The sequence below is a fragment of the Vulpes lagopus genome, chromosome 4 (genome assembly GCF_018345385.1).
Source record: "Vulpes lagopus strain Blue_001 chromosome 4, ASM1834538v1, whole genome shotgun sequence".
Lineage (NCBI taxonomy): Eukaryota > Metazoa > Chordata > Mammalia > Carnivora > Canidae > Vulpes > Vulpes lagopus.
The window spans coordinates 7068960-7096745 of NC_054827.1; the positions used below are offsets into that span (position 1 = coordinate 7068960).

General features: G+C 43.0%; 1 protein-coding gene across 8 annotated transcripts in view; it reads left to right on the forward strand.

Annotated features, from left to right (window-relative positions):
* NEIL3 (nei like DNA glycosylase 3) overlaps positions 1–27497 on the forward strand; it is a 141792-nt gene extending 114295 nt beyond the window's left edge. For 6 of the 8 annotated variants that reach the window (XM_041752576.1, XM_041752577.1, XM_041752574.1 and 3 more), the window contains 8 exons: positions 2701–2835; positions 3274–3487; positions 5913–5987; positions 7567–7733; positions 16932–17089; positions 18964–19387; positions 25059–25233; positions 27045–27497. In XM_041752576.1, coding sequence (XP_041608510.1) covers positions 2701–2835; positions 3274–3487; positions 5913–5987; positions 7567–7733; positions 16932–17089; positions 18964–19387; positions 25059–25233; positions 27045–27227 — 1531 coding nt within the window. In that variant the 3' untranslated portion in view covers positions 27228–27497. The remainder of the gene's footprint in view (positions 1–2700; positions 2836–3273; positions 3488–5912; positions 5988–7566; positions 7734–16931; positions 17090–18963; positions 19388–25058; positions 25234–27044) is intronic. The other 2 variants (XM_041752572.1, XM_041752571.1) reach the window with 2 other exon arrangements.
* Positions 27498–27786: the final 289 nt, after the last annotated feature.

Consider the following 27786-nt stretch of genomic DNA (forward strand, 5'->3'; position numbering starts at 1 on the left):
AATTTATGAATTTTGTAAATAATATGACTTTTCTCTCCATGTTAGGACAGGAGCTCTAGCTTTTGCTTTTAGCTTTTGTACCCTAAGTTGATGCAGAACTCACTATTTCTTTTTTAACATGACTAAGTCCGTATTGTTTTATAACTTTTTTCTTTGAATTCCTAGTATAAACTTTACAATAATTCCATTCAGCTATTTTACACTCATTATTAACCTTAGGTCACTTTGGTCCACTTGATAATTCTCATAAGCAATTGCCTTGTTAGCAGTGTATAGGTAGTTGTCACTAAGTTGAACCTGTGACCACACCGTGGTTTTATGCCATTGATGTTTGCTTACGACGTTCTGATCATTGTGATAGTGATGACCCGGAAGCATGTGGTTGATTGTTTAGTATCAGGTCTTATTTATTGTTTGTTTTAGGAAGTTCTTTCTAACTAGGGGAATTTTCTTAATATCACTTCAATTGTTAGTTTGAACATCATTTTTATATTAGAATTTTGGTTGCAAGTGACAGAAGCCCAACTCAAGTGAGATTGAGTAATTATTTCTTAGAAAAATATGAGTATCTTACCTGAAGATAATGTAGGTGGCGTCCAGCAGAATTGGAAGCAAACACTAAATGCTTTGAGGACTCTGCATTCTTTCTCTCCCTGAAATCCGCTGCACTCTTCCCTTCTGCAGACAGGCCTCCCTTGGCTTCTCTGCTGCCCAAGCTGGCTGACATTCCCATGGACAGTTCCCATGTTAGATCTCCTAGTACCATTGGGAAAGTGATTTCTCTGCATCCCAGATCCATAAATTCATCAGGAGAATGCTGATGAATCCAGGTACTGGATACTGATGGATCTGGCTTGACTCAGGTGTCCATTTCTGACTCAACCATGTCAAGGCATGGCCTAAGGCCCTCTGTTGGCAGGCAGTCATGGTCTACAGAGTAAATGATCTTAGGTAACCAGTTGGGTTGGGGGCTGAAGGGACCTGTGAGGGTCAAGAGTTAGAAATAAGGATCTAATAAAATTTTCTTAAACTAGGTTGATTACAATGAGTACTCTTGGAAAGTAAATCTAACTCTAGAATGTAAATGTGATATGAGCCTGTGTCCTGAGCTGTAAAGATCCGTATGGCAGTTGTTATAACGGTACAGTTGTTATGGTGCCTAAAAGTGTTCATGACACTGGTGGACACTTAATATTTTCTTAGCTTAATATAAAGGGTACTTAACAATAAACACAACATTTCTTGGGGCTCAGTGATCACCACATTTTGCTACTTAATAAAAATAAATAAGAATAAACTAAAAATGGTTATTTTTATGCATATTTTTTTCTAAATTGAATAGATTTAATAAGACCCCCCCAAAAGCATACTTAATTTGATTCAGGGTTCTCATTGGGGCTACTCCTGCATTTCATTTGGGTCTTAACCTTTGAGATTTTTTATGTGGTTGCAGTTTCATTATAGAAAGTGATTTAGAATCCACTTTATGAGCCATGCAGCTGAAAAGATTTTAGATATGATGGCTTCTGGGCATGACAGTTGTACACCTTTCACTGGGGTTGAACCTCCCTAAGCTAAATTATGGAGTACTTACAGGCACACATTTTTCCTGTCAAGAACTATGGGGCACGGAAAATGCATTTATGATTGATAGTAGGGCATACAGAGTTTAAAACCCACATTTTTAAAGTTAGACTGGTTAACCTTGTACAATACTATAACATGGTGCTTTGGAATTAGAAGCACAGTGCAGTAATATTTGCTGCCAAAAGAGCCATATTTATTAACTCAACAAAGCTAGAAGGAGATGGATTTGAAAAGCGGAACACAGTATTTCATCTTGAGAATCATTTTTGATCTTCATCATCAGAGGTCTCACAAAACCACTTTCTCTCTCTCTCTCTCTCTTTTTTTTGTTTTTACTGGACATGCTAATCAATCCTATAAAAACTGAAAGGTTATAAATTTTTCATCACTGCTTTGTGGCTTTCAAGCTAACCGTAAATATTTATAAATCCCCTCTTCCCAATACATATAAAGGTAAAAAAAAAAAAAAAAACTAAAAGAATTGAAAACAATAGCATTTTGACTTTTTCTCTTCTCTTTTGATACATGAGGTTTTGAAAAAAAAAGAATTGTTTCATTGTGTATCCCAGAGCAAAGGGGAAGAAGAGACTGTCTTAAACTGTAGAGATCATTTTGGAGTAGGTAAACACTTCCCATCCATTGTGGCTAGAGATACAGAATTTGAATGTTAGTGGCTTTGTAGAATTTATAAAAAGAAAAGAACAAAAAACAAAACAAAACTGTAGGCAATTTAAATTTAGACTCATCCCATCCAAAGCCTTTGAATCTGAGAGAAAGCTGAAACACTAGACTGTTCCATGAATAAAAGTACTTCATCTGACAAGAAAAGAAGAACAGGGTATGTTTTCTTGAGCTTATTGTCGGGCCCTATTATTTCTCTGGGAATTTATTTTATTTGTGGTTTGAAAAACTTATTGTCACATCTTCTAGTTTTATAAGGATACAAAACCATAACAGAAAAAGATACCATGTTGGCTACATTTTCTGCCCTCTGAAAGTGCCTATCTTGACTAACATTTGCTTGCTTATAATCCAAAAAGTGAAATGAAGGAACGAAAATTAGATGCACGATATACTTTCTGCCACTCAAAACTGGGTTTGATGTTGTTTCAGGATTCATTTCGGGATGAAAGGCTCCATCATGATTAATCCACTTGAATACAAAAATAAAAATGGAGTTTCTCCTGTTTTGGAAATACAGCTCACCAAAGATCTGATTTGTTTCTTTGACTCATCGGTAGAACTCAGGTAAAAAATAAGATAAGATAAGATAAGATAAGATAAAATAAAATAAAATAAAATAAAATAAAATAAAATAAAATAAAATAAAATAAAATATAAATAAAATAAAATAAAATAAAATAAAATAAAATAAAATAAAATAAAATAAAATAGTTCTGCAGCTGAAAGGCTATAGAGGTGGATCTGCAGTTTGGTTTGAAATGTGGAGAGAGAGAGAGAGAGAGAGAGAGAGAGAGAGAGAGGTTTTAAAAATGATTTCTAACTGATAAAACCTCATTTTGAGAGAGCCTTCGGATAATCTAGTTTGTTAGGGTCTTCATTGTTAGGCTATATAATTCATACCCTGATTAACAGAAAGTGTTTCTATCAAATCTCATTTTAAATGACACTTTGTGAAATTATAACTAGACTGATGATTAATGTGTTTTATATTCCTTGCTACAGAAACTCAGCAGAAAGCCAACAGAGAGTAAGAATGATGGAAGAATTAGATGTATGTTCACCTAAATTTAGTTTCTCAAGAGCCGAAAGTGAAGTGAAAAAGCAGAAAGGACGGATGTTGTGTGATGTGTTAATGGACCAGAGGGTGTTGCCTGGGGTAGGGAACATCATCAAAAACGAAGCTCTCTTCGACAGTGGTCTCCACCCAGCTGTTAAAGTAGGTTATAAGTGTTTTTTTTTTTTTTTTTTTTTTTTTAGGATAGTCACAGAGAGAGAGAGAGAGAGGCAGAGACACAGGCAGAGGGAGAAGCAGGCTCCATGCACCGGAGCCCGATGTGGGATTCGATCCCGGGTCTCCAGGATCACGCCCTGGGCCAAAGGCAGGTGCCAAACCGCTGCGCCACCCAGGGATCCCTATAAGTGTTTTTTTAAATGACCTCTCTATTTTTATTTTTTTTTTTATTTTTTTTTATTTATTTATTTATTTTTGACCTCTCTATTTTTAGATACATTTGAGGGACCAACGGGGAAAACGTAGGTCTCTGTTGGAAACATTCTCCCCAAATGGAGATTTCCAGGGTCTTTGTGTTAACTTCTCAATGGGGCCAACACTGACCTCTCCGTTTAAAATCTCCTCCTCTCACGTCATGTCCTCCATCTCCCATGACTGGCTTTGCTTTGTATTTTCCCCATACCGAGGATCACCTTCCAACATGACCTAATCTTTACTGGTTATATTCATTATTTGAAATCTGTCTCCTCCCGCTCCAATGCAGTCTCTTAGGAGCATGGTGTCTGTGTTGTTCACCGAAGTTTCCAAGCATCCAGAGTGCGGTATCTAACCCATGGAAGGCATAAAAGAAATATTTTTTGGATGTACGAATGGAAGTAAGCTCAGAACTTGCTTTTTGTACCTGGCATATTAACTTCACACTCAATACGCACTCATGTATTCCTATTTATAGCTCCTTGGACAGCAAATGCTGTTTTGGGGGAATAAGCATGGAAGTTGGATGGCAGGGACTGGGAAATAAGTGACTAGTAGGGAACTGGAAACAATGTGGAACACTTGTAAAACAGCTTTACTGGAATAAAGGGAAAACAGAGGCTGTTGGGGGGTGTCAGGATAAGGACTCGGTATTGTTTTTTCCCTTGTCCCTCAACTGGAGAGACATAAACTTACTTATATAAGAAAAAAAATAGTAGAGAGAGAGGTTAAAATTGTAGGAAAGAGGATGGTGATTAATAGGGCAAAGTTGTAAGAATGTCTGAGAGGTTAGGACCCAAAGCCAGGTAGAAGGCCACGTGTATTTCAGTTCCTAAGGAAGGAATCTACTGTAAGGCTTTTAGCTACATCCTACTAGTCTCTTTAAACTAAATCATTTTTTACATGAGTCCAAAAATACCTTTTGATTTTGTGTAATTATTTCCTAGATTGTTTTTGTTAAACCCAATCAGTAAGAAATAAGTTTTAAAAGAGACCCGTTCATGATTTTCTGGATGAGGTTCTGCTTTTTTGACCCTTGGAACAAGATGGTAACATTTCTGTAATGTGGGAGTGATGACACAGAATTTTAATAAGAACAAACTTTTTAAAACCACCTAGACCTCTATGGGAAACGTGTTGGGGAATAAAGAACCCAGAGTATTGTTACTCTCTGTGATAAACTGCTAATTTATTTTCTATCTGTATATCCAGCAGGCCTTTCATCTGGAAGATCATTTTGCCCTAATGTCTGGGAGTTTAGAAATTAAGGACAGTTCTCAAGTTTAGCTATTAGCTCCCTAGAAGTCCATGCACAATTATTGAAAAAGTATAGTTTAACATCTCAGGGTATGACTGAATAGAGTATATAAGATATGGTAAGAATAACTCCATTTCAAAAGTGCTTATGTTTTAAATTTTAAATAAAAATATATGTAATATTTTCATAATGATTATGGTGATTAGATGACTTCAGGTTTCATAGTCCCTCATAACTTAGTTTCTGCTGTATGTAGATGCCTGTGTACATTCATGTACATAAACAAGGCTAAGTCATCAGACAGGAGTTTTTCTGGCATCACCATTGGAACCACTTGCCAAATGATAATTAATTCTACAAGGGTAACACTGAGATTTATGCCAGGCTCTGCCACAAAAAAATTCTTCAGTAAGGGCTATGTCTGAGTTCTTCCAGGTGTTAACAAGTACTCTGATATTAATGTGTGTATATAAATTCATATCTTTTTAAAGCTCGATGGTGACCTTGATGGTCATCCATTCTGTGCCGATTTTTCCCTCTCTTCCTTCTGTTTTTTGTTTTTTTTGTTTTTTCTCAAATCCAGCAAGACTTTTCAAGGTGGTCAATCCCACAATGCTGGGACTTTGAAGATGTCTGATACAGAAGAGATACTCATTTAGAATTACTCGTATTTAGAATTAAAATTTATAAACAAGAATGGTATATATATATATATATATTTATCTGTAGTGATGTCACTTAAAATCACTGCTAATGACATTAAATAGATGCGTGAGAAATTGAGTTCTAGAAGATACGCATATATTTTCAATCAGGGTAGTTTTAGAGCGGGCAACTGGTATTATTTTCTTTTTACAGTAACAAATTATGAAACTGTCCTCGTTTTTCTGTTTTCAGGTTTGTCAGTTGACAGATGAACAGACTCATTACCTTGTGAAGATGATACGTGACTTCAGCATTCTTTTTTACAGGGTAAGAGTAAAAATGTTTCTACTATGTCATATGTCAACTGTCTCCCTTTGGATGGGGCCAACAATGTCAAGGCTCTTTGTACCATCTAGTGGTCAGTGTGTAGAGGTGCAGTAAGGGAGGACAACGTGTGGGTGTAAATCACCGCTAGAGATTTAGTCACGGGTCAGTCCAAACTTATCTGACAGTAATTATATTAAATTATCCTTACACTAAGTTGGCTATAACAGTTGCATTAGCATTGTAGATTCTTGTTCTATTTTTGGGCATAGGAAAGTAAAATGTAGGAACTCCATAGAGAGACTCAACCCTTTAGAAAAAACGGGCCTCAACTCAGATTTTGCTGCTTGTTATCTGTGTGGTTTAGATTATTTAGATAATTCAGGCTCAGTTTCTTCATCTGTAAAATGAGATAATGAGATTTATCTACCACAAAGACTTTTGAGAATGAAGTGTAAGTACTTACCTACCTGTAAATTTTGCAAGTTGTATATATGCATAGACATCAGCATACAGAGTTCCAAAAATACGTTTTCTCTTTTAAACAAAGTATCATAAATATGCCTGTTTTTTTTCTACACAGTCTGTTTTCTGTATTCAACATTTTTATTTTTACTGTGTTCAGAAAGGCAGGTATGATAGGAGTCTTCATTTATTGGCCTAGAGTGTTAACGAACCTCTTGCTTTACGTGTCTGTCTTGAATATTATGGCTATTTTAATATTCTATATGTTTACTCACTCTTCTAGGGAAAGGTGATTATAAACCACTACTCATTTTTGGCCCAGATTAAGTGTTGGGTATTTTAATACTTTGCTTAAATCAATAGAAGTTGTTTGTGTAATTTTCAACTTATATATGGCGAGTCATATTTCTGGGCCTTGAGATTTTTACAGTACTGACATAAACCCAAAACACTGTCCTTTTAGAAGCTTTAAATATATATGAGTAGAATAAAACTGTGACAGAGAATATCAAAATGTCCTTTGAATTAGAATGTATACCAAATAGAATATGTTCTTTGCTAGGAAGCCATTTGAATTTTTATTTTCTTTGTTAGCAAATTTGTGAGATTAAAAATGGAAAAAGCATCTTTTGTCAGGTCAACAAAAAAGAGGATCTCAAGTTTTTCACTGTAGAAATAATTTTTTTGGTTTTGGCTGTTGAAAGAAAGTGAGCAGCTTTCATGTTCTAAAAATAACCAGATTTCAAGCTAATCTAGTCTTTCTTATAAGCACATAATTATATTTAATTTAAAAAAAAAAAACTTAAAAGCATGAAGGACATTTTATATTGTAGAACTTTTACATCTCATTTAGATAAAAAGATAATGCTATGCAAAGAACAAGTTTGAATACTAGTAAGTTATAAAATAATGACTTAATTATTTCACATAAATCTTGTTTGACACATATTGCTGAATCTAGTCAATACCTTTTTCTCAGATGAAAAGATTATATGGACATATGTCCAAACATGTAAATTTCAACAAATTATTTTCAGAAATGACTTTCAGGAATGTATCTTTGGCTCCAAAGCAACACTGTCTGATAGATAATATTATAACGTTTGTTTATTTTTAGTGCCATAAAACGGGATCTGTTATCTCGAAACACTATAAGGTTTATAAGCGTCCTAACTGTTGTCAGTGCTGTTGCAAAATAACTGTGTGTCGCCTAGGAGAGAATAACAGAATGACATATTTCTGTCCTCAATGTCAAAAAGAAAATCCTCAACATGTTGACATTTGGTGAGTTATCTAATTTAATTGGAAATGATTTGCCCTAGTTCGCTAACTCAAAGGCTATTAATAAAAACATAATTCAAAGGTAGTTAAGCCCTTGGAAGGAAATAGTAAATAACCTCATCCAAAAACCAGGATAAGCTGAAGATGACAGATGGACCACTTCTGGATTCAGTAGAAAATCTCCAGCTCAGATGTTAATATCCAGCATTTCATTTTAATCTCATTTGTAAAGTGATTGGCGAGAGGTGCACATACGTCAGTAGTTGGAAAATGCAACTATCTTCAGAAGTTTTGCTTCATTTAGAAGTAATCTTATAAAACATAAGCAAGATCTCTTTGCAGAATTCATGTCTTTTTGGGGGGAAATAATTGACTGCTTACTACACATGTCTATGGTGACTCTTCCAGCTGCTGAGTACGTCTGTTCCAATTACACCTTCCAGAACGAGGGAAATAACCACAGGAAAGGTTCAGGGACCTCCTAAGATGGATCTGAGCTGTAACTCCATTGATCACCTGACCTCCATAAGGCCCTGCTCTGAATGGTGGAACACTGATGTTTTGAGTTTCTTGGAATTAGTATCTGTTTAGAGCCAGTGTCTAACAGGTCTTATTACTTCCTTTTCCCCGACACAGTTACCCTGATAAAAGGCCTTACATCCCTTTGGGAAAGGCCAGGACAAATATGAATAATATAAAGGAATATGTGATTATAAGGCAAAATAACCAGTGCAGACAGTGAAGCCTATTAATCCCTGCTACAGGAGTTCAGGGATGTTAGAGGATTATATATACATACAAAGCTGGAAAGATCTAGAAAAAGTGTGATTTGAAGTTTACTTTAAAAAAGATAGTTAGAATTTTGGCTAAATGAGAAAACAAATATTATTGAATTGGAAAGACAGAGCATGGCCACAAACCCTAACCATTCATATGCATGGCATGTTGGAGAGATGTTGGTAACACCGGCCAAGCCACAGAAAGGCTTCGAGTTGTTGGATCGTAAAAGCTAGTTTTATAGGTAGAATGGAATCAAATAGTAGGAATCATTAGTCATTCTGGGAATGGTTGATGTCCTGCCGAAATCAGTAGATTAAGGGCTTTTCAGTGGGTAGGACATGGTGAGATTAAACCTCCTAGTGAGGTTTACTGGGCCTGAGGTCAAGACCCTGGAAATGGAAAACAAAATAGGGACTTCAGTTAAAAACTTTAAAAAGTCAACAACAATTGTGACAGATGTGGTATGTAGAATAATGCAGAAAGTTTCAGACTAAATAATAGAAATTTTCACCATATGGGTCTGGGAAAGTTGAGGTCGAGTGGAACAGATGAACTTCGTATATGTGAAGCAACAGTGGACTGCTTGAAGAGATGCCACATTACAGGTGGCAGGTGAAGGCTTGATGGTTGTTGAAGTGACATATATTGAAAAGAGGTCAGTTCACAGGGAAAGTGGAGAGGGAGGAACCAAGGTCTGAGCTTCAAGGAATACCCGGAGTAGGAGGGAAAGAGTGAGCCAAGAAAACACAGTGATGTGGTTGGGAACAGGTGGCCAAGCAGGGCCGGATGGCGCCGTGGATCCTGGGGTGAGAGGCTGGGGTGATGAGTTGGAGGTGGTCTGCGGAGAGGCCGCCACCCCACCTTCCCCAGTGTGTCTGTGGCTTTCTTTCTGTGCTCCTGGCCCTTGTGATTTCCTTTTCATCTCTCCTTCTCTTGCTCTTAGCTCCTTTTCTCTGAATCTCTTTCAGCCTCTTCTTTACCTCACTGTACTGCCATGGGGTTCTGAGACATATTTAGATAATATATTTACGGCACAGATTTGTGGCTTTCTGATTTTTAAGATTATAAGTGTACATTTCTCTGACCAAATGGGTATAACACGTTACCTGGCAGACAGAGGACATTCGATAAATCTTTGTCTAGTGAATAAATTATTAATATCCTATACTTTTTTCTATGAATTGATAGCTTTTGAGGTTTAAAAAAAAAAGTTTTTTTCAAGTCATCAAAGAAATATGTTACTTACCATATAATTAAGGTAATTGTCAATTCCAAAGGTTTTTTGAAACTAGGCTTTAAAAGCTCAGGGGTTCCCTGCAAGAGGTGTGGGACACCTGTGAGCTAGAGGAGTCCTTACTGCACTGGGAATATTCTGAGCCCTTCAATCCCTCCTCCCTCCTGAGCTACTCCTGATTTATTTTTTTATTTTTTATTTTTTTTTTAAAGATTTATTTATTCATGATAGACACATAGAGAGGTGGAGACACAGGCAGAGGGAGAAGCAGGTTCCATGCAGGGAGCCCGACGTGGGACCCGATCCCGGGACTCCAGGATTGTGCCCGGGGCCAAAAGCAGGCGCTAAACCGCTGAGCCACCCAGGGATCCCCTACTCCTGATTTATATATTGAAATTCAGTTCAGCCTAAGACACCATTTGGAAAACCAGTTATACATTGGAAAATAAACGTGTACAGAAAACGTTTGAATACCGATAGTATTTACCCTATTAGAGATTTCCACAATGAAGTAGATTCCGTTCACTTTCTCCATGAGTTTTTGAACATTTTTTATATTGACTACATTTTCTCATTGGAAGTTACAGTCTTTTCAAATTAAATCGAAGCAATACGAAAAGCCTAAAATCTAAATCCCCATGTTCCTTCAATTGTGCAAAGTTTACTTAGCTTCTTCATGAAGTCCTCCCCAAATTTTGCAGTCTTTACTGATCACACCACACTTCCGATAATGTACCATCGTTGGCTCTCTATACGAACTGGCATAATTTATACAGGTGCGTATTTTTCCCTCGAGGGGAAGCTGTGCTATCATTTCTTTTTCTGTACCAGTCCATATATTATACATTCCTAAAAATTCCTTTGTTACTGCTTTTTTGTTGTTGTTGTTATTAGTGTCTGCTCTGTGTCAGCTACTGGGAATACGAAGACAAAATGAAATCCCTTCAGAGGTGGGGAGGAAATGAGGAGATGGATCATTAAAACCCCACTAGGTTTGGCAGTGGGCACCATTGTTCTAGCAGCAATGGAAGTTGAGAGGAGGAAACCCTTAGACCTGCGTGGGAAGAACTAGGAAGGCTTTCTGAGGAAGGTGGCCTTTGAGATCAGTGTGGAAGGACATAGAGATTGATCGAAGACGAGGCAGGAGCGTGCATTAGGAGAGCCCCACGAAGGGGGGGGCATCTTGTTCCTGTAAGACGACGCGTTCAGGTCTCTGAGAACCGTCTAGTTTGGGAAGTTATTAAGGATTGGTTGCGAGTGGATGAGAAGTCACTGGTGTTGGCAAGCCCGTTCTTCAGGCAGGTCTGAGCTAGCGGAGTGTGTTGAGGGGAACAGAGTGACTGTAGAGCCCTTGGGAGCTCTTGGGAGACAGGAATGAGGAAACCCTTGATAGGACAGCCTTGTTCTGGCGAGAGAGTTGGATTACACCGTTGTCATGTTGAAAAATGTAATTTAAAAGGGTTTCCTTGGAGTACAGTGAAAGACACCCAGCTCCCATGATCTCAAGCCAAAGTGGGAATGTGCGGGTCATGCAGCCCAAAGGAGTATTGGTGTAATTCACAGGATTAATATGAAAAAGCTGCCAGACCTTGAGTCTCAGGACCTGGAGCCCAGGAAGGTGACCTTGCCTGGGTTCTCTGCAGCTGGAACACGTAGGCAGATCTGAACTGCTTCCCGCCCAAGCCCCACGACAGCGAATTCCTTCTGGTTTCAGCAGAAGAAACACATTCTGGAGGCTTCCGGAATGTCATGGTGCTCCGGGGGTCAGGGCTCAGATGAGACTGAAGTAGCCCAAGTAGCAGCTGGGCAGCAGCCGGGTCGTTCGTTTTACTCAAACCTTCTTTAAACGCTCTCTTTGGTGCCCCTTTCTTTTTGTTTTATTAACAGTTATGTTGCTGCCTTTAAACAATTCTTTCTGTTTTGTGTAGACAGAAAAATCCACCGCTTTCCATGGTGGCAACTGGTCTCCACTGAGAAGTGGTTCCTTAGAGACACTGTCATCGTCCACCTGTGTTTTAGGCCCTTGGCTGCTGAGAGCAGAGCCGTGCCCCCTTGCCCACCGTGGGATCATCTGAGGCGATGGTCCACCGTGGTGGTGGTAGCGCGTGAAGAGAGGCGAGGAAAGTCCAGGAGGCAGCCTTGAGGTTCCCTTTTTTTTTTTTTTTTTAAGATTTTATTTATTTATTCATGAGAGACAGAGAGAGAGAGAGGCAGAGACACAGGCAGAGGGAGAAGCAGGCTCCATGCGGGGAGCCCGATGTGACACTCGATCCTGGGTCTCCAGAATCAGGCCCTGGGCCCAAGGCGGCACCCAACCGCCGAGCCCCCCGGGCTGCCCGCCTTGGGGTTCCCTTGACTTGGCTGAGCAGAAGACGGAAGTGAGCCCGTGGAAGAGCAGTGGGAAGCATGTGACAGAGCGACATCCAGGCCCAGGGCACAGCTCACTCACTCAACGTGTATTTGTGATGTATTCATAGAAGTCTACGTTCTGGTGGGAGGAGATCTTGAAAACAGCTGTGTGTGTCCCCGTGCCTATGAGGTGCCCGGTGACGATGTGTCTGTCACGCCCTGAGAACGCATCCCCCTCCGTGAGGGGACACACAGGGCTGGGGCAGTTCATCTTCCATGGTTTGCGTGGATAAAGCCTCTGAGACTTGAAAAGGTGGAGGAGGAGGTGCTTGGAGAAGCATGAAGAAGTCTGTTTTATGGGGAGCAAGAGGGCGAGTGTGGTGAGCGGAGGGCCTGCTTGGTGGGGCAGGGCCTGCTCGGCCCTGATGGGAGGTTCTGGGGTTTATTCCACGTGTGTGGGGGGGTGCCTCTGGGGGGTTTGGCTGGGAGAGAAGAAATGGAGACCTATATTGAAAGGTCGCTCTGGGTAGGTGGGGGTGTGTTGCCTTTAAGGTAGCTGGAAGGTGCTGGAGGGTGGTGAGCAGAGGGGTGCCACACACTGACTTGGGCTTTAGGAGGATCGTGAGGTGGTGGGTGGGGAGGTGGCTGTAGTGTGCGCAGGGTGAGGGGGTGACCTCGAGGCGCCCTCAACAGTACTGCCTGTGGCCATGGTGGCAACTTGTCGGGGGAGGAGGGGGGAAATGACTGAATATAGGATACCTCCAGAAGTTGAGGTAGGGTTGAGCCCTGGAACCTATACAATGTAGGGAACCTTCTTTAAAAAAAATAAATAGGGATCCCTGGGTGGCGCAGCGGTTTGGCGCCTGCCTTTGGCCCAGGGCGCGATCCTGGAGACCCGGGATCGAATCCCACGTCGGGCTCCTGGTGCATGGAGCCTGCTTCTCCCTCTGCCTGTGTCTCTGCCTCTCTCCCTCTCTCTCTGTGTGACTATCATAAATAAAGGAAAATTAAAAAAAATATATATATAAAAATAAATAAATAAATAGGGATCCCTGGGTGGCGCAGCAGTTTGGCGCCTGCCTTCGGCCCAGGGTGTGATCCTGGAGACCCGGGATTGAGGCCCACGTAGGGCTCCCTGCATGGAGCCTGCTTCTCCCTCTGCCTGTGTCTCTGCCTCTCTCTCTCTCTCTGTGTGACTATCATGAATAAATAAGTAAAATCTTTATAAAAAATAAATTTAAAAAAAATAAATAAAAAATAAAAATAAAAATTTAAAGCATGAATGCTGAATTTGGCCCTCCCAGGACTATTCAGAACAAGCAACGACAAATGGTCATTTATAAGCAGGGAGACGTGGGGCGGGGAGGGACCCCTCGGGCCCTGTCGCGTCCTCACAGCGCAGGCCTGGCTCCTGACCCGCCCGGGTCGCCCGTCCCCCCTGCGCCCCGCTGCCGTCCCCCCTCCGCCCCGCTGCCGTCCCCCCTCCGCCCGCTGCCGTCCCCCCTCCGCCCCACTGCCGTCCCCCCTCCGCCCGCTGCCGTCCCCCCTGCGCCCCGCTGCCGCCCCCCCTCCGCCCGCTGCCGCCCCCCCCGCGCCCCGCTGCCGTCCCCCCCGCGCCCCGCTGCCGTCCCCCCTGCGCCCCGCTGCCGTCCCCCCGCCGCCCGCTGCCGTCCCCCCTCCGCCCGCTGCCGTCCCCCCCGCGCCCCGCTGCCATCCCCCCTCCGCCCGCTGCCGTCCCCCCTGCGCCCCGCTGCCGTCCCCCCCGCGCCCCGCTGCCGTCCCCCCTCCGCCCGCTGCCGTCCCCCCTCCGCCCGCTGCCGTCCCCCCTGCGCCCCGCTGCCGTCCCCCCTCCGCCCGCTGCCGTCCCCCCTGCGCCCGCTGCCGTCCCCCCTGCGCCCGCTGCCGTCCCCCCTGCGCCCCGCTGCCGTCCCCCCTCCGCCCGCTGCCGTCCCCCCTCCGCCCCGCTGCCGTCCCCCCTGCGCCCCGCTGCCGTCCCCCCCCCGCCCGCTGCCGTCCCCCCTGCGCCCCGCTGCCGTCCCCCCTCCGCCCGCTGCCGTCCCCCCTGCGCCCGCTGCCGTCCCCCCCGCGCCCCGCTGCCGTCCCCCCTCCGCCCGCTGCCGTCCCCCCTGCGCCCCGCTGCCGTCCCCCCTGCGCCCCGCTGCCGTCCCCCCTCCGCCCGCTGCCGTCCCCCCTCCGCCCGCTGCCGTCCCCCCTGCGCCCCGCTGCCGTCCCCCCTCCGCCCGCTGCCGTCCCCCCTGCGCCCGCTGCCGTCCCCCCTGCGCCCGCTGCCGTCCCCCCTGCGCCCCGCTGCCGTCCCCCCTCCGCCCGCTGCCGTCCCCCCTCCGCCCCGCTGCCGTCCCCCCTGCGCCCCGCTGCCGTCCCCCCCCGCCCGCTGCCGTCCCCCCTGCGCCCCGCTGCCGTCCCCCCTCCGCCCCGCTGCCGTCCCCCCTGCGCCCGCTGCCGTCCCCCCTGCGCCCCGCTGCCGTCCCCCCTCTGCCCGCTGCCGTCCCCCCTGCGCCCCGCTGCCGTCCGCCCTCCGCCCGGTCCCGTCGCCCCTCCGCCCGCTGTCCCCAGCATGGTGCGCGGGTGACGGGTGCCCAGCAGCCCTGCAGCCTGGGGCAGGGGCAGAGTGCGCGGACCTGCTGGGGCCCCCTCCCCCAGGGCACCCGGCCTGGCGCGCAGCAGGTGCAGCGGGTCCGCGGGCGGCCGGGGTCGCCCACGAGGAGCCCCGGGCACCCTGCAGGTGCAGCTCCCGCTCCGCGCGCTCGGGCCGCAGGGGACACGCGGGGCCCCTCGCTTCAGGGTGCGCTCGCCCCGGGGCGGAGCCTGCAGCCTTTCGGGCCTGGACGCGCGGCGAGGGGGCGCGCAGCGCTGTGAAGGGCGACTCGTAGGTTTGGGGCGTGTAGGGGGGTGGGGCGTGAACCTTCCGGGCACCGGGCACGGACTTGCGGTGGGAAGCCGAGCGCGGCCGCTCCTGGACGCCAGGACCCCGCGTTCCCTCCCGGGCCCAGGGGGCACCTGCGGCCTTCGTGGCTTCCGTGGCTCCAGCCTCTGCCTCTGCGGTCACAGCGCCTTCTCTTGCGTGGGTGTCGCCTCCCTCCGCCTCTGTCCTACGAGGACACTGGCCTTTGGGTTCAGGGACCACCCAGAGGATCCAGGATAATCTCCCCACGTCGAGGTTTTTAATTACGGCTGCAAAGGTCCTCTTTCTTTATAAAACGATGTTTACAGGTCCCTGGCATTGTGACTCGCTAGCTTTGGAAGACTCTTAGTCCGCTACAAACATATTAAATTTCAAATTCCTGTTGCACATCCAAGTGGAGACTGGAAAGAATTTCTCAGTAGGTGATTAAGAAGTGGGACAGTAAGGGAAGAAAATGCTGGAAACCATGAACATACATGCTTGTGGTCACTGAAATCCGCAGAAGGTGAAAATGGTGAAAAATTGAAGCGTGTAGAAAGTCTGAAGCTTCTTTAAATTGTGTTTATTTAATTATGAGTAAATGCATCTTGCTGCCTTTCAGAGCAAGTTGGTCGGAGGGCAGGAGTTAGGTCAAGGACGCAGATTCTATGGAATGTCTGGGGTCCATAGGGATGAGAAGCACTGAAGAGCGTTTAAAGTCGAGATAGAAGAACCATAATGAGATGCGTCAGCCTCCCAGATTGTCTTGTGCTATTTGTTATCTCACCAGACAAGCCTGAATTTAACAACTGGCGTGACTCTACGTGAGGAGCAAATTGTTAGGGGAGACCGGGTACCTCTGCAGGTCAGAGAACTCGTGCTCTCAGATAGGAGGGCCCATCGCCTTTGCCCAAAGACCTTTTCTCAGTACGAGTGTTCGGAAGCCTGAAAGGAATCCGTGTCGTGGCCAGGTTGCTTGCCCACTGACGGGCTTTGTAGAACTCTGTATTTAAGACTAGGACTTTAGGGGATCCCTGGGGGGCTCAGCAGTTTAGCGCCTGCCTTCCGCCCAGGGTGTGATGCTGGAGACCCGGGATCAAGTCCCGCGTCAGGCTTCCTGCATGGAGCCTGCTTCTCCCTCTGCCTGTGTCTCTGCCTCTCTCTCTCTCTCTCTCTCTGTGTCTCTCATGAATAAATAAAATCTTAAAAAAAAAAAAGAGTAGGACTTTATCAGAGCTCTTAAAGGCATTTTGTATAACAATAAATAGTCAATTAAGAATTCCAGGTGGGAAATCATGATTTACGGTTGTGTCCAAAAATCAGGGTTGGTTTTATTGTTTTCTTACTAAATATTAATTAGATGTCTCATGGGAAGCAGTTTTTACCTGTAGGGAAGTAATACAAAGCTAGGTTTCTTTTTCTTCATGATAGATTAGCTGATCGATACGGTGTTTTAGTAGAGAGCGTTGAGAAATTCTAGAGGGATACGCATGTGAGGAAAATGTAAAATTTTTCTCATTGTCCTTTCTGTGTTCTAATTGCTGCCTAAGTCTTTTCTCCTATCAACCCCCCACCCCCTGTTTGGTTGAATGAAAATATCTGAATCTGGCTTTGGGACAAGTACCACTTAGCCACTTCCTTAAAACATTTTTTGAGAAATGCTTCCTAGCAGTTATGTCAACCATTTCTAGTGAGTTGAAACAACAACAACAGCAGCAAGAACACAACTCTGATTCTAAATACAAACGTTTATTTGTTATTTCTGTCTTTAATAGCAATCAGCAGGGCACAGTTGGAAATGTCGTATTCTAGAGTGTTAGGGCTGGTACACATTTGGGTGTTAATGGTTATAATAATTTCTAAAATACGCAGAACACGTAAGAACAAGACCAACAGTCAACTGTGTTAATGAGGAACTTTGAACGCTCTTTTGTAGCAGGTTGCCCAGGAGAGACACTACAATCAGGTGGCCGTGTAGCAGGGGGGACCATGTGGCTGGGAAGTCTGAAGAGCAGTGGGCGTGCGTGGTCTGTACGCTGCTCAATAGGCCGTCTTCGAAGACGTGTGATGCTTGCCTGACTTCCAGGCCTACCGGTAAGCCTGAAATTCTGATTCTGAGTGCATTCCGCTTCAAAGAGGGCTAATTATACAAAGGTGTATATCTTGTTCCATCTTGATATTTCATAAGTAAGTAAAATGCTCTCTTTCTGAAAGGTTTAAAGGAATTGCCAGCCTTTGCATGTAAACCACGCTAATATTCTGTTGAGCCCCCCTTTTTTTTTCAACAGGGAAGGAAGACATGCTTGTGCTAAAAGAGTATGTGCCTTTGTATCTCAAAAAACCGAGATGATCACATCTGTTCTCTTCTATTTCTAATGAATTATTCAATAAAGCCTTTGTTTTATGCAGATTTCAGCAACTTTTAAGTTTGTTATTCAGTCCAAGTGCTTCGTAAACTGAAAGGGAGGATTTCTGTAAGAATATCGTTGCAGGTGGAATAGAAAAATGCTGAATTTTTTCTCTTCTTTATCCTTCCTACCCCTTGTTATTAAAATCTTTACCCAGACAATTGTACTGATTTCATTGAAATCCTTCAAAATAACTCTTTACAGCTCCCAATTTCATGTGTTCGGAGAAAGTAAAACCTCCGAGAGAGCCCGTGATTAAGAACCAGCTCATTGACGCAGCTTCTATTGTGTTCCCAAAGTGTTCTTTCTTCCTTCAATTAGAGATGAGAAAGTTCATTCTTGACTTGCGGACCCCACATTGTGCTAGCTGTCACACTGGGTTTTGTTCTCTGGGCCAGAGAGGCGGGCCTGGCTCCGCTCACAGCTTTGCTGGAAGGGATGGCACCTCCTGTTTCGGGATCTTTCGGCAGAAAGCCCTCAGAAAAACCACAGTCTTAGGTCTCCACCTTCATTTCAACTGAAATGCCTTTTTGCATCTCATTAACTATTTTCTTGGTGTTTTTCTAAGTACAAAAGACTACAATTTAGAACATATTACAGTACTGATTCCAAAATCCTGGGATGCTTTGTTGAAACCTTTTTTTTTTTTTTTTGAAGATTCTATTTATTTATTTGACAGAGAGAGAGCACAAGCAGGGGAAGTGGCTGACAGAGGGAGAGGGAGAAGCGGGCTGGGCAGGGGGCCTGACGCCGGCTCCATCCCACGACCCAGAGATCATGACCTGAGCCGAAGGCAGATGCATAGTGGACGGACGGAGCCACCCAGGCGCCCCTATTGAAACATTTTTAATTGATCTTAAGTCTTTGTAATTCAACTTTGCTTAGTTTTACTAAGCCTTTCCCTTTACTGTGTCATTCACAGAAACATTACTGATCATCTAGAGTCGGGTCTCTAACCGCTGATCTAAAGCTTCATGGCATAGCACGTCCTAATATGCTTTAATGTTTAAAGGCATGCTTCAATATGCTGCCTCATAGTAACAAAACTGATAGCTGAATGACCTTTAAATGGTTAAACCCAGGAGGAAGCAAATACAAATCTTTGTTAAACCCACCTCGGAGCCTCTCTGAGTTGTTGAAATTTTGCTCTTTATGTAATACTTCGTTTCCTAGCAAGAAGTTGGCTAACCCTAAATTGTCCAAACTGTGTATTACCTTCTAGGTATTCACTATCATGGGTGAGTAAGTTTTAATTATATCAAAAGATGTTTCAGGACGCCTGGGTGGCTCAGTGGTTGAGCCTCCACCTTTGGCTCAGGTCATGATCCTGGGGTCTTGAGATCGAGTCACACATCAGGCTCCCTGCATGGAGCCTGCTTCTCCCTCTGCCTGTCTCTGCCTCTCTCTCTGAGTCTCTCATGAATAAATTCTTTAAAAAATAAAAAATAATAAAAAAATGTTTCAGGTAGTCAATATATTACAAATACATATTACAAATGTATATTTCAGATAGCCAATATATTATTGGAACACTGCTCAATTACGTCTCTCCCCTCCCAGACTTAGCCATCAAGAATGAAGACAGTTCTATTGGCTTTACCAACTTAGTGAAATACCCTTGTAATAGCTTTGGAAAACCGAGTACAGAAGTGAAGATCAACAGGAAAACAGCCTTTGGAACTACAACCCTCGTCTTGGTCGATTTCAGCAATAAATCCAGTGGTCTGGAAAGAAAAACAAGCCAAAACCAGATACTGGATGGAGAATTTCAAAACCCTCCTCGGACTAACATTTGTTCTAGTGATGATCCACTTCACCCTTCCAAGGAGAGAACAAACCGTACCCCTCAACCATCTGACAAAGTAAACGTATCGCCTGTGGTCTGCGCTCAGTCTAAATTATTTAGTCCAGCGTATAAAAAATTGAAAACAACCCACTCCTCATCACCAGACCTCAAAAGTGGTCACCCTGGGTTTTCTAACAGGTATGATAACTTCTAACCTTGATCCTGAAAGGTATATGCTTTCAGTTTTAAGAAGACAGGAAGCCATCCGCTGCTAAAGAAATGACATAGAGTTTGAAAGGTAAACCAGACCTGCAAAGGTGATTATGATAGCTTATTTCCCTCACTTCCTCTAGCTTAGAATGTTCAAAAGGGGAAGAGAATGAAAACAGAACCTTCCACCGCTATTTGTAAAAAGTGATTTTATTCTGACTGCACCTGTCTACAGTTCAATACGGAATATTTGGAAAATATTGGAAAGTGTAAAGAAAAGTGTTTAAATCCCCCATAATCCCACCTGATATCAATCACTGCTGTTAACATTCTTTCTTTTTCTTTTTCTTTCTTTCTTTCTTTTTTTTTTTTTTTTTAATATTTCCTTCCAAAGAAAGATCGTTCTTCTAAAAGGGAGACTTAACTCATGACAGTTTAGCAAGTGTCTTCTCAAGGGAGGGATTGGAGATACTTTTAGTGACAATGCTGCTCAAGAATGTGGCTTTATCTCAGTAGCCCTTTTGGGGGTGAGGCTGGTGTTGGTTTCAGCCCACAAGGCCCAGAGAACACGTGTGCTGCTTTTGTATCAACTTGAAACGTTGTCCTTTTGATGAGTAAATACTAGCAGACCAGATATGTTTCCTGTTTCGAGACTATGAGCTTCACATCTAGGAGAAGCCCCTCTTCCCCCCAGTTGCTGTCACCACAGATACTGCAGTGTTAATAAACAGTGTCACCCCTTCTCCTAGGACTCTTGGCAGCGCCTGAAACTACCTGTCCATGCTGCCTTGCTTAGACCCTCTCTCTGGGCGTCCTGACTCTCACAACCTGATATTAGGCTTCCCTCAGACAGAGACATCATTCCACAGTTTTCTTTTCCTGGCTTCTTTTGTTTCTTTTCCTTCAGAAAGCAGGTGCCTTCTACATTTCTACAGGAAGTGGAGGTGGAGGGTCTTTTTCCCATGCATCTTTCCTCACCAGTGGGAGACAAGCAGAAAAGAGTTGGTGTGAGTGGGATACACAGTGATCGTGGGGTACGGGGCAGCAGGTTGCATTACTAGCTTCTCCCCAGATGGGCTGTGTCTTTGTTGAGGGGAAGATTCTTCCCTCAGGCAGCAAGATGGGGGACCAGCCCAGCCCAGCCTCTAGGAACCTTTAGAGCTTATTTCGTAATTCTGAGTCAGTGTGTGGTCAATAGATGCCTTTGTCTTGAGTCTCCTACCCCAACTCTAAGTTTGCTGGCACTTAGTCTTGATGATTTATCTACTTGGCTGGTTTCTCAAAAAAATCTTGTTCCCAATCATTTATAATAACTGCTTTAACTTTTGTCCATAATACTCAGAAATGCTAGACATTTGAATTAAGCCTTGGAGGTCCAAGCGTTTACCTGACCAGATAGGGACACTACCTCTACACTTTAATCCTAACTAACGTCTAATGAACCCCAATCCAAGGTCACGAGGAGCTAGGGTCAGGAGCGTCTGAGCTGGGAGGCTCTCCTGTTAGAAAACTCACTATTGAAGTCTTTTCTGTTCCGTAGCTTCGGCGGAAAGAAGTAGACATGAGCATTTTAAAAGTGTTGTGGCATTCGTTGGACCCAGATGAAATATCTTGGCATATTTTTATTTCCTCAAGTGCTTTGTAGGAAAATCTCAGACAATTTAACTAATGAATTAGGGATTTAAAAAAACATTAATGTAACCTTAAATTTAAATGATTTCTTCATAAGCCATTAGTAATAGGGTCATATGATTAATCACGGCGCACAGCATTACTTAGAAACACTGCAGCCTGGGTATGTGTTGAATATAAGAACCCCAGGACTGAGACTCTAAAATCAATCAAGATCAACTAGCAGAATAAATGTCAAGTGATGAAATACATTCACCCAGCAGCCCTTCTGCACCCAGCTACTTTACAAGGAATAAATTGCAAATTACTGTCATTTATTTCATTTTTCTCCTTGTCTGGCAGCTACAGTGTTCATCTTGCGGACAAGATGCCGAGCAGAAGCTCACAACATAATACGAGTAAAGCAGGTGGTCCACTCAGAGGATTTATAGCCAGTTTATTTTTTTTCCCTTAATAATTATATGGTAATTAATTCACCTTTTATTCTCTTAATTACTGATCTCATCACCACATGATACGTGCTGTGGTGATGAGGCCTATTTTCAGATTGGTCTTTGGATACACTTGAATTTTATCCAGCTACTGGATTATAAATGAGATCATTGAACCGGTTCTTAAGCAGTTCAGAATGACTGCTAGAAACAGTTTTAGGTCTTTGATCCAATTACTGTAAATACAGAGCAAAACACAGTGGTATGTATTCAAGGAATATACATGGGTTTTACCTAAAGGCTTCTCCAGAGCTGAGCAGATGAGGAAATAAAACTGACAGAGTCATGACGTTGTCTCACGTCTGCTGCGTCGGGGTTGGCCGACTCACCCTCCAACACCCGGGAAGCACCGACCCCCTCGTTATGGGCCTTCCTGTCACCTGTGGGGTTTTCAGCCCCTAAAGACTCTAGAACTACTGGGGACCATCTAGGAGGTCACTGAACCTCTGTTTTATTTCTTGAAATACCACTGAGCTCCGAAATCTACATTCAGTGAGACGGATTCGTTCAAAAAATTTTAGGCAGTGTTTTTAATGTAATGAATCACCCTATCTGTAAAATAAGTTAAACCATGATAAATTGATCATTGGAAACCGTCCATATGAAAATTACAGACTTGTGCATGGTCATGTCCCCTTTCCTGATAATAGTTTTTATCTGATCTCTGTTCAATGATCTTTATTTATTAGTTAATGAGTATGTCTTTAGAACCTATTAGGCATCAAGCATTGCTCACTTCTCTTTTACTTTACCATTGGCAGGGCCAAATCCAGCCCACCACCTGTTTGTTTGTTTTTAAAGATTTTATGTATTTATTCATGAAAGAGAGAGGCAGAGTCACAGGCAGAGGGAGAAGCAGGCTCCTTGAGGGGAGCCTGATGTTAGACTTGATCCTGAGACCACGGGATCACGCCCTGAGCTAGGGGCAGGTGCTCAACCACTGAGCCACCCAGTCCCAGGCCACCACCTGTTTTTATAAATAAAGTTTTTTTTTTGGAACACGTTCCAATCCCATTAGCTTATGTATGTTCTATGGCTGCTTTTCATGTTACAACGGCAGAGCTGAGTTCTTGCAGCAGAGACTGTGAAGACCCATGAGCTAAAAATATGTGCCATCTGAATAGATTTGTCAACCCCTGACCTATTGTATTTATTAATAGGCCATTTATAATCCAATGTTAATATTCAAAGTGATGGTCCTAGTTATCCAAGTCAAACCATTTTGCGTGCTAAGTTTACCTAAGAAAATGCTCTGCTACGTCTTAGAAAGTTTTTAAATAATGATGGAAACAAAGAGGAACCAAGATGTCCCAATTAATCAGAACATTTAATTATCCTGGATAATGTTTTCTATCATAAAATTAAGATTAGCCATGCATATTTAGAGTTGATGTGATCACAGGTGGCATCAATATCCTGGTTACATTAACTCAGTGCCTCACAAGTTAATGTGCCTATGAATCACCCAGGAATCTTGTTAACATCCAGGTTCTAATGCTGCAGAGGATCTGAGGCAGGGTGGATAATCCTTGTGTTTCCAAGGCTCAACCAGGTAATGCCATGCTTCTGGTCAGCGGACCACACTCTGAGTACCAGGGAGGTGGACATTTTTGTCATTACCTTATACCAAGGAAGAAATGGAATGAAAGAAACGAGGAACCCAAGGGGGACACTGTAGTTTCCTCCACACACACCTTAATCCTACCTGCCCCTCACCGCTCCCCAGGAAAGCTTTACTAGTAAGAGAATTTAAACCTCTCTTGGGTATTCAGAGCCCTGGGGATTTCTAGGTTGAAGCAAATGGGTTAGAAAACCTTCAGCTAATTGTTATTGAAGGCAGCCACCTTCAAAATAATATAAAAAACTGTGTTTGCAGGCATGCATTTTTTTTCTGTAAGAAAGCATCATTTCACTCCTTTCTGTTAATATTCTTTAGGCCTTTTTTTCTTTCTCTTAACCGTTTTGTTTTTTTAAAGCACATTTATGATCTTCTTTGGTTTTGACATGTCTTGCCTTTTCTATGACCGTCTGCATATTTAGCTTCTCTTGAAGGTTTTTAGTATGGCCTGTCTCGGTAGAGCATTGGTGAAAAGGAGGGGATGTGAGAAAGACAAGCCTGTGCTTTCTGCTTTGCTGTTTCTGGATGGTATCACCTGATTCTAAAATACCAGCTACCGTCCCCCACTCTGAAAAAGGTAGCCACAGAGGAGTTGCTGGCAAAATATTTAACTGTAAGGATTTCCTTGGCAATGTCTACTGCATCAACAGCTTCAGAAACTACCCTCAGAATATTCGAGTTAATGTAAAGCAATGTATTTGAGCGTCTGTTTTATAAGTGATTTTAAAGCAATTTCAGCACAAACAAGACCTCATATGTCAATTATACCTGAATACAACTGGAAAGAAAAAATACCTCAAACTCTGAACATTTCAATTAGATAAGATACCTTGAGGCATCATTATAGGAACAGGTATATGAAGAATGTCGTGGAGGGAGTAAGAGAAAGGGGAAATATTTATGATTTTTAAGTATTTTTCAAGATTATTTAAGAATGATATTTTATTCCATCCTAGAAATTATTTAATAATGATATTCTAACCAAAAAAAAAAAAAAAACTGAGAAAGGATGAATCTTTTTATCATGAAAAAGTTTTAAAATAGGGATATTAAGGGGAAGGGCTTTTGGTTTTAATTAATGCGAGCTCTTTTTCTCTTCAACTGGTTTATTAAAAAGACTAATTCTTATAAAGGCATTATTAAAAATATGCAAAATATGAAAAAAAATTTTAAATAATCATGAAGCTCCTCTACCAAGAGAAAATTCTGCTTCTCCAGCTACCATAGAAGCTCGGTTTCTGACCTTTGACCACTGTTTGGAAGAATAACTTGCAGATACTCTTGATCCTAATTGTGGGGGAGAAGAAAGCTTCCCCAGTAGCTTTCCCAAATACACACTTCCACACTTTGCCACCAGCCTTTCTGAAGGCTGCTGAAATATGATTGCAACCGTTAGATGTAGCCTTGATCAAATAGAAAATTGCCTTTAAAATGGACGATAGAAAGGGTGATCTCTTTGGCCTTGTCAGAGCCATCGATGAGAGTTTGCCAGCGATGAGAAAATAATTAGAGAAGACTGTCATTCTAGTTACTTCAGGGGGCAGGGAGCAGTTGGACTTGAGAATATTTTAGAGGAGATAAAAGATGCCACCGCGTAATACTGAATAAGGGAAGAACCACATGCCACCAATGAGAAGTCAGTAAGTGGATGGACATGGACATTACAGCCATTTTTGTTCTTTAGAAATTTTAATTGTGTGCTCTGGATGCACAGGTAACTTTGGAAGTAAATTGGGATTGCCTGGGAAAACCACAAATTAAAAAGATGTCGCAGAGTGTGCAATGAGGTACAGCTGACCATGGTCCACTGTTCAGTACCATGTCTTCGTACAAGCGGAATTCTGGTGGGGGGGGGGCGGCTAGGAATGATCCCTTTAGCATGGTTACCCCGTAGTAACTTTGTAACCTGTCATTACAGTGAACCTGGAATTAATATGACAGATGGAGCTTGTATGTTAAATGCTGACAGTCCTCGCTGCAGTAAACACAACCGCCTCTGCGCTCTCCGAATTGTGCGGAAGGATGGCGACAACAAGGGCAGGTGGTTTTATGCTTGTTCTCTACCTAGAGAAGCACAGTGTGGGTTTTTCCAGGTATGCATGAGATTTTTCCAGCTTACTCTCGTGCAATTGAGGACTACCGTTATTAAAATGTAATAAATAGTTGGGGGCCACTTGGGTGGCTCAGGGGGTTAAGAGTCTGACTCTTGATTTTGGCTCAGGCTCCTGAGCTCAGTCCTCAAGTTGGGGCTTAAGATTCTCTTTCTCCCTCTGCCCCTCCTCCCTGCTTCTCTAGAGGAAAGAAAAGGAATAAATAGTGGTCTTTTTTTCCAGTTTCACCTTTAAATTTTATTTTCCTTTTCACCTTTATTTATTGTTTTATTTTATTTTAAATACTTTATTTATTCATGAGAATACAGAGAGAGAGAGAGAGGCAGAGACGTAAGCAGAGGGAGAAGCAGGCTCCCTGTGGGGAGCCCGATGCAGGACTTGACCCCAGGACCCTGGGATCACAACCTGAGCCGAAGGCAGATGCTCAACCACTGAGCCACCCAGGTGTCCCTCTTTTTCATCTGGAAATTTCAAATAGCCATTTGACACTTCAGTCCAAAGCCTGAGCGTTGAAGGACTTAAAATTCAAAGAGCTTTGTCCAAAAAAGAAAAACTAATCAAATAATAGCTGTTAGATGATTCTAGTGTGTCACATGCATAACCACAAGTACAGGTTTGTCACCCTTGGTTTATAAAGATAGAAAGATAGGGAGTGATTTACCCAGGTGGCAACTAACCCATGATACAAACACTCTTCCTAACTTCTGCTACAAAAGTTTGGTTTATGCACTGGATAGGACACAGGAGAAATAGTTTGCAGACCTTGGGTTTACAGTAAACTTTGTGAATCCGATTGCACAAGCTTGCACGCTGACAGTGTAAATATAGGACGGCTCTGCCCTCCTCACAGATCTGTGAGCGTGACCCTGGAAGTGAAGATGGGACGGGACACTAGAATCTAGAGTCCTTCCTCCTCTGGCTCACCATCTGTGTTTTTCAGGGTGTGAGCCTCTCATTATGCAATTATGTAATTCTGATGTTTAAAGATACATTTTTGTCTAACTGTTGCATCTGGTACATAACTGCAAAAAAAAAAAAAAAAAAGAAAATACTGATCTGTTTTAGTGCTGGAGCAAAATTTTGGGGGTTGAGCTTGCTGAGAGAGAAAATCTCTGTCTTCAGGGGGCTGTCTTCCTAAGAAAGTTTCCGGGGAGAACGGGATGATGACTTTGGGTCTTACCCCCTGCGAACATGTGACTCCATCCTGCTGAACTGACGCATTTCCTCCTCGAGGAGCTTTTGGGGATGTAATGGAGAAAGGATTAGGTGGCAAATTAATAATATCACAGCCTGCTCTAAAAGCTCCCGGAGGCCAAAATTTATAAGAATAATACAGTGGAATCTGCTTAAATTCATCCATGCAATTCTGCATCGGATTCTTTCCTTTCCTAAGAGATGAAGGAGTTTAGTATTAAAATCATAGCAGATCTTTGATCTTCATCGTTTTCACTAAAACAGATTGATAGCAGAAATATTGGTGATTGCTTTACAGCAAGATTCTGATCATTTCCAGATACTTGCCATAAAGAGGAAAGAATAAGCATGCCTTGAGACCAAGAGAAACTCGGAATTATGGCAGTTTTCTGTTTGACTCAAGCCCATTTGTAGGAGAGATGCGTCTTATAGGATCTAGGCTTTTCTAAGGGAAGAACTGATGGCTTGTGTCGATTTTACAACGTCAGATTAGCAGTAGCAGAGAACATGGGGTGTGCTGACCACATGCCCCCAGGCTCGGCTGTGCCTATTCCTAACCTACACCTAAACTCTGCAATCCTTCTGTTTTCACCCTATAGTGGGCAGATCTGTCCTTCCCACTCTGCGACCATGGCAAACGCTCCGTCATGAGAACGGTGTTGAAGATTGGACCTAATAACGGAAAGAATTTTTTTGTCTGTCCTCTTGAGAAGGCAAAGCAGTGCAATTTTTTCCAGTGGGCAGAAAACGGACCAGGAATAAAAATTATTCCAGGATGCTAATATTTTCTCCTTCAGTGGGATATCTGACATTTAATTTCTTCACACTGTATATAATGTTTTGTCCCTGTTTTGTTCAATGGAAAGGTTGTAGACTATCTGTGGCACATTTTATAGTTATTGCAATATTTGAGAGCCGTTCATTTTTTCTTAATGCGTGCCATCTTTCCATTCTATGGCTATGTTTTTGCCTTGATGAAGGCTCTGTGTGTTTCATCAGATGTACAGTGTATTCTGTTTATCGTGTATAATGCATTTAGTAATGACAATAAAGTATTTTTAGTGCGCTATTGGTCTCTCGTAACTTCTTTGGGGAAGCAATGATTTATTTTTATTTTATTTTTTATTTTTTTAAGGGGAGGACTGCATAGTCCAGTGAAATAGCCAAGTCTTCTATCTACAATGAGTAACCTTCTCAGGTATCACTCCTCTTCATAGCATATGATTAAAGTACTTATTTTCTTAAATGAAATTTAAGGAAATGAGATCTCCTTCATGGGAAAGGACATTTGCTTTTTTCTTTTAAATTCTATTCAACATCAAGTTCCCATTAGATGCTAGA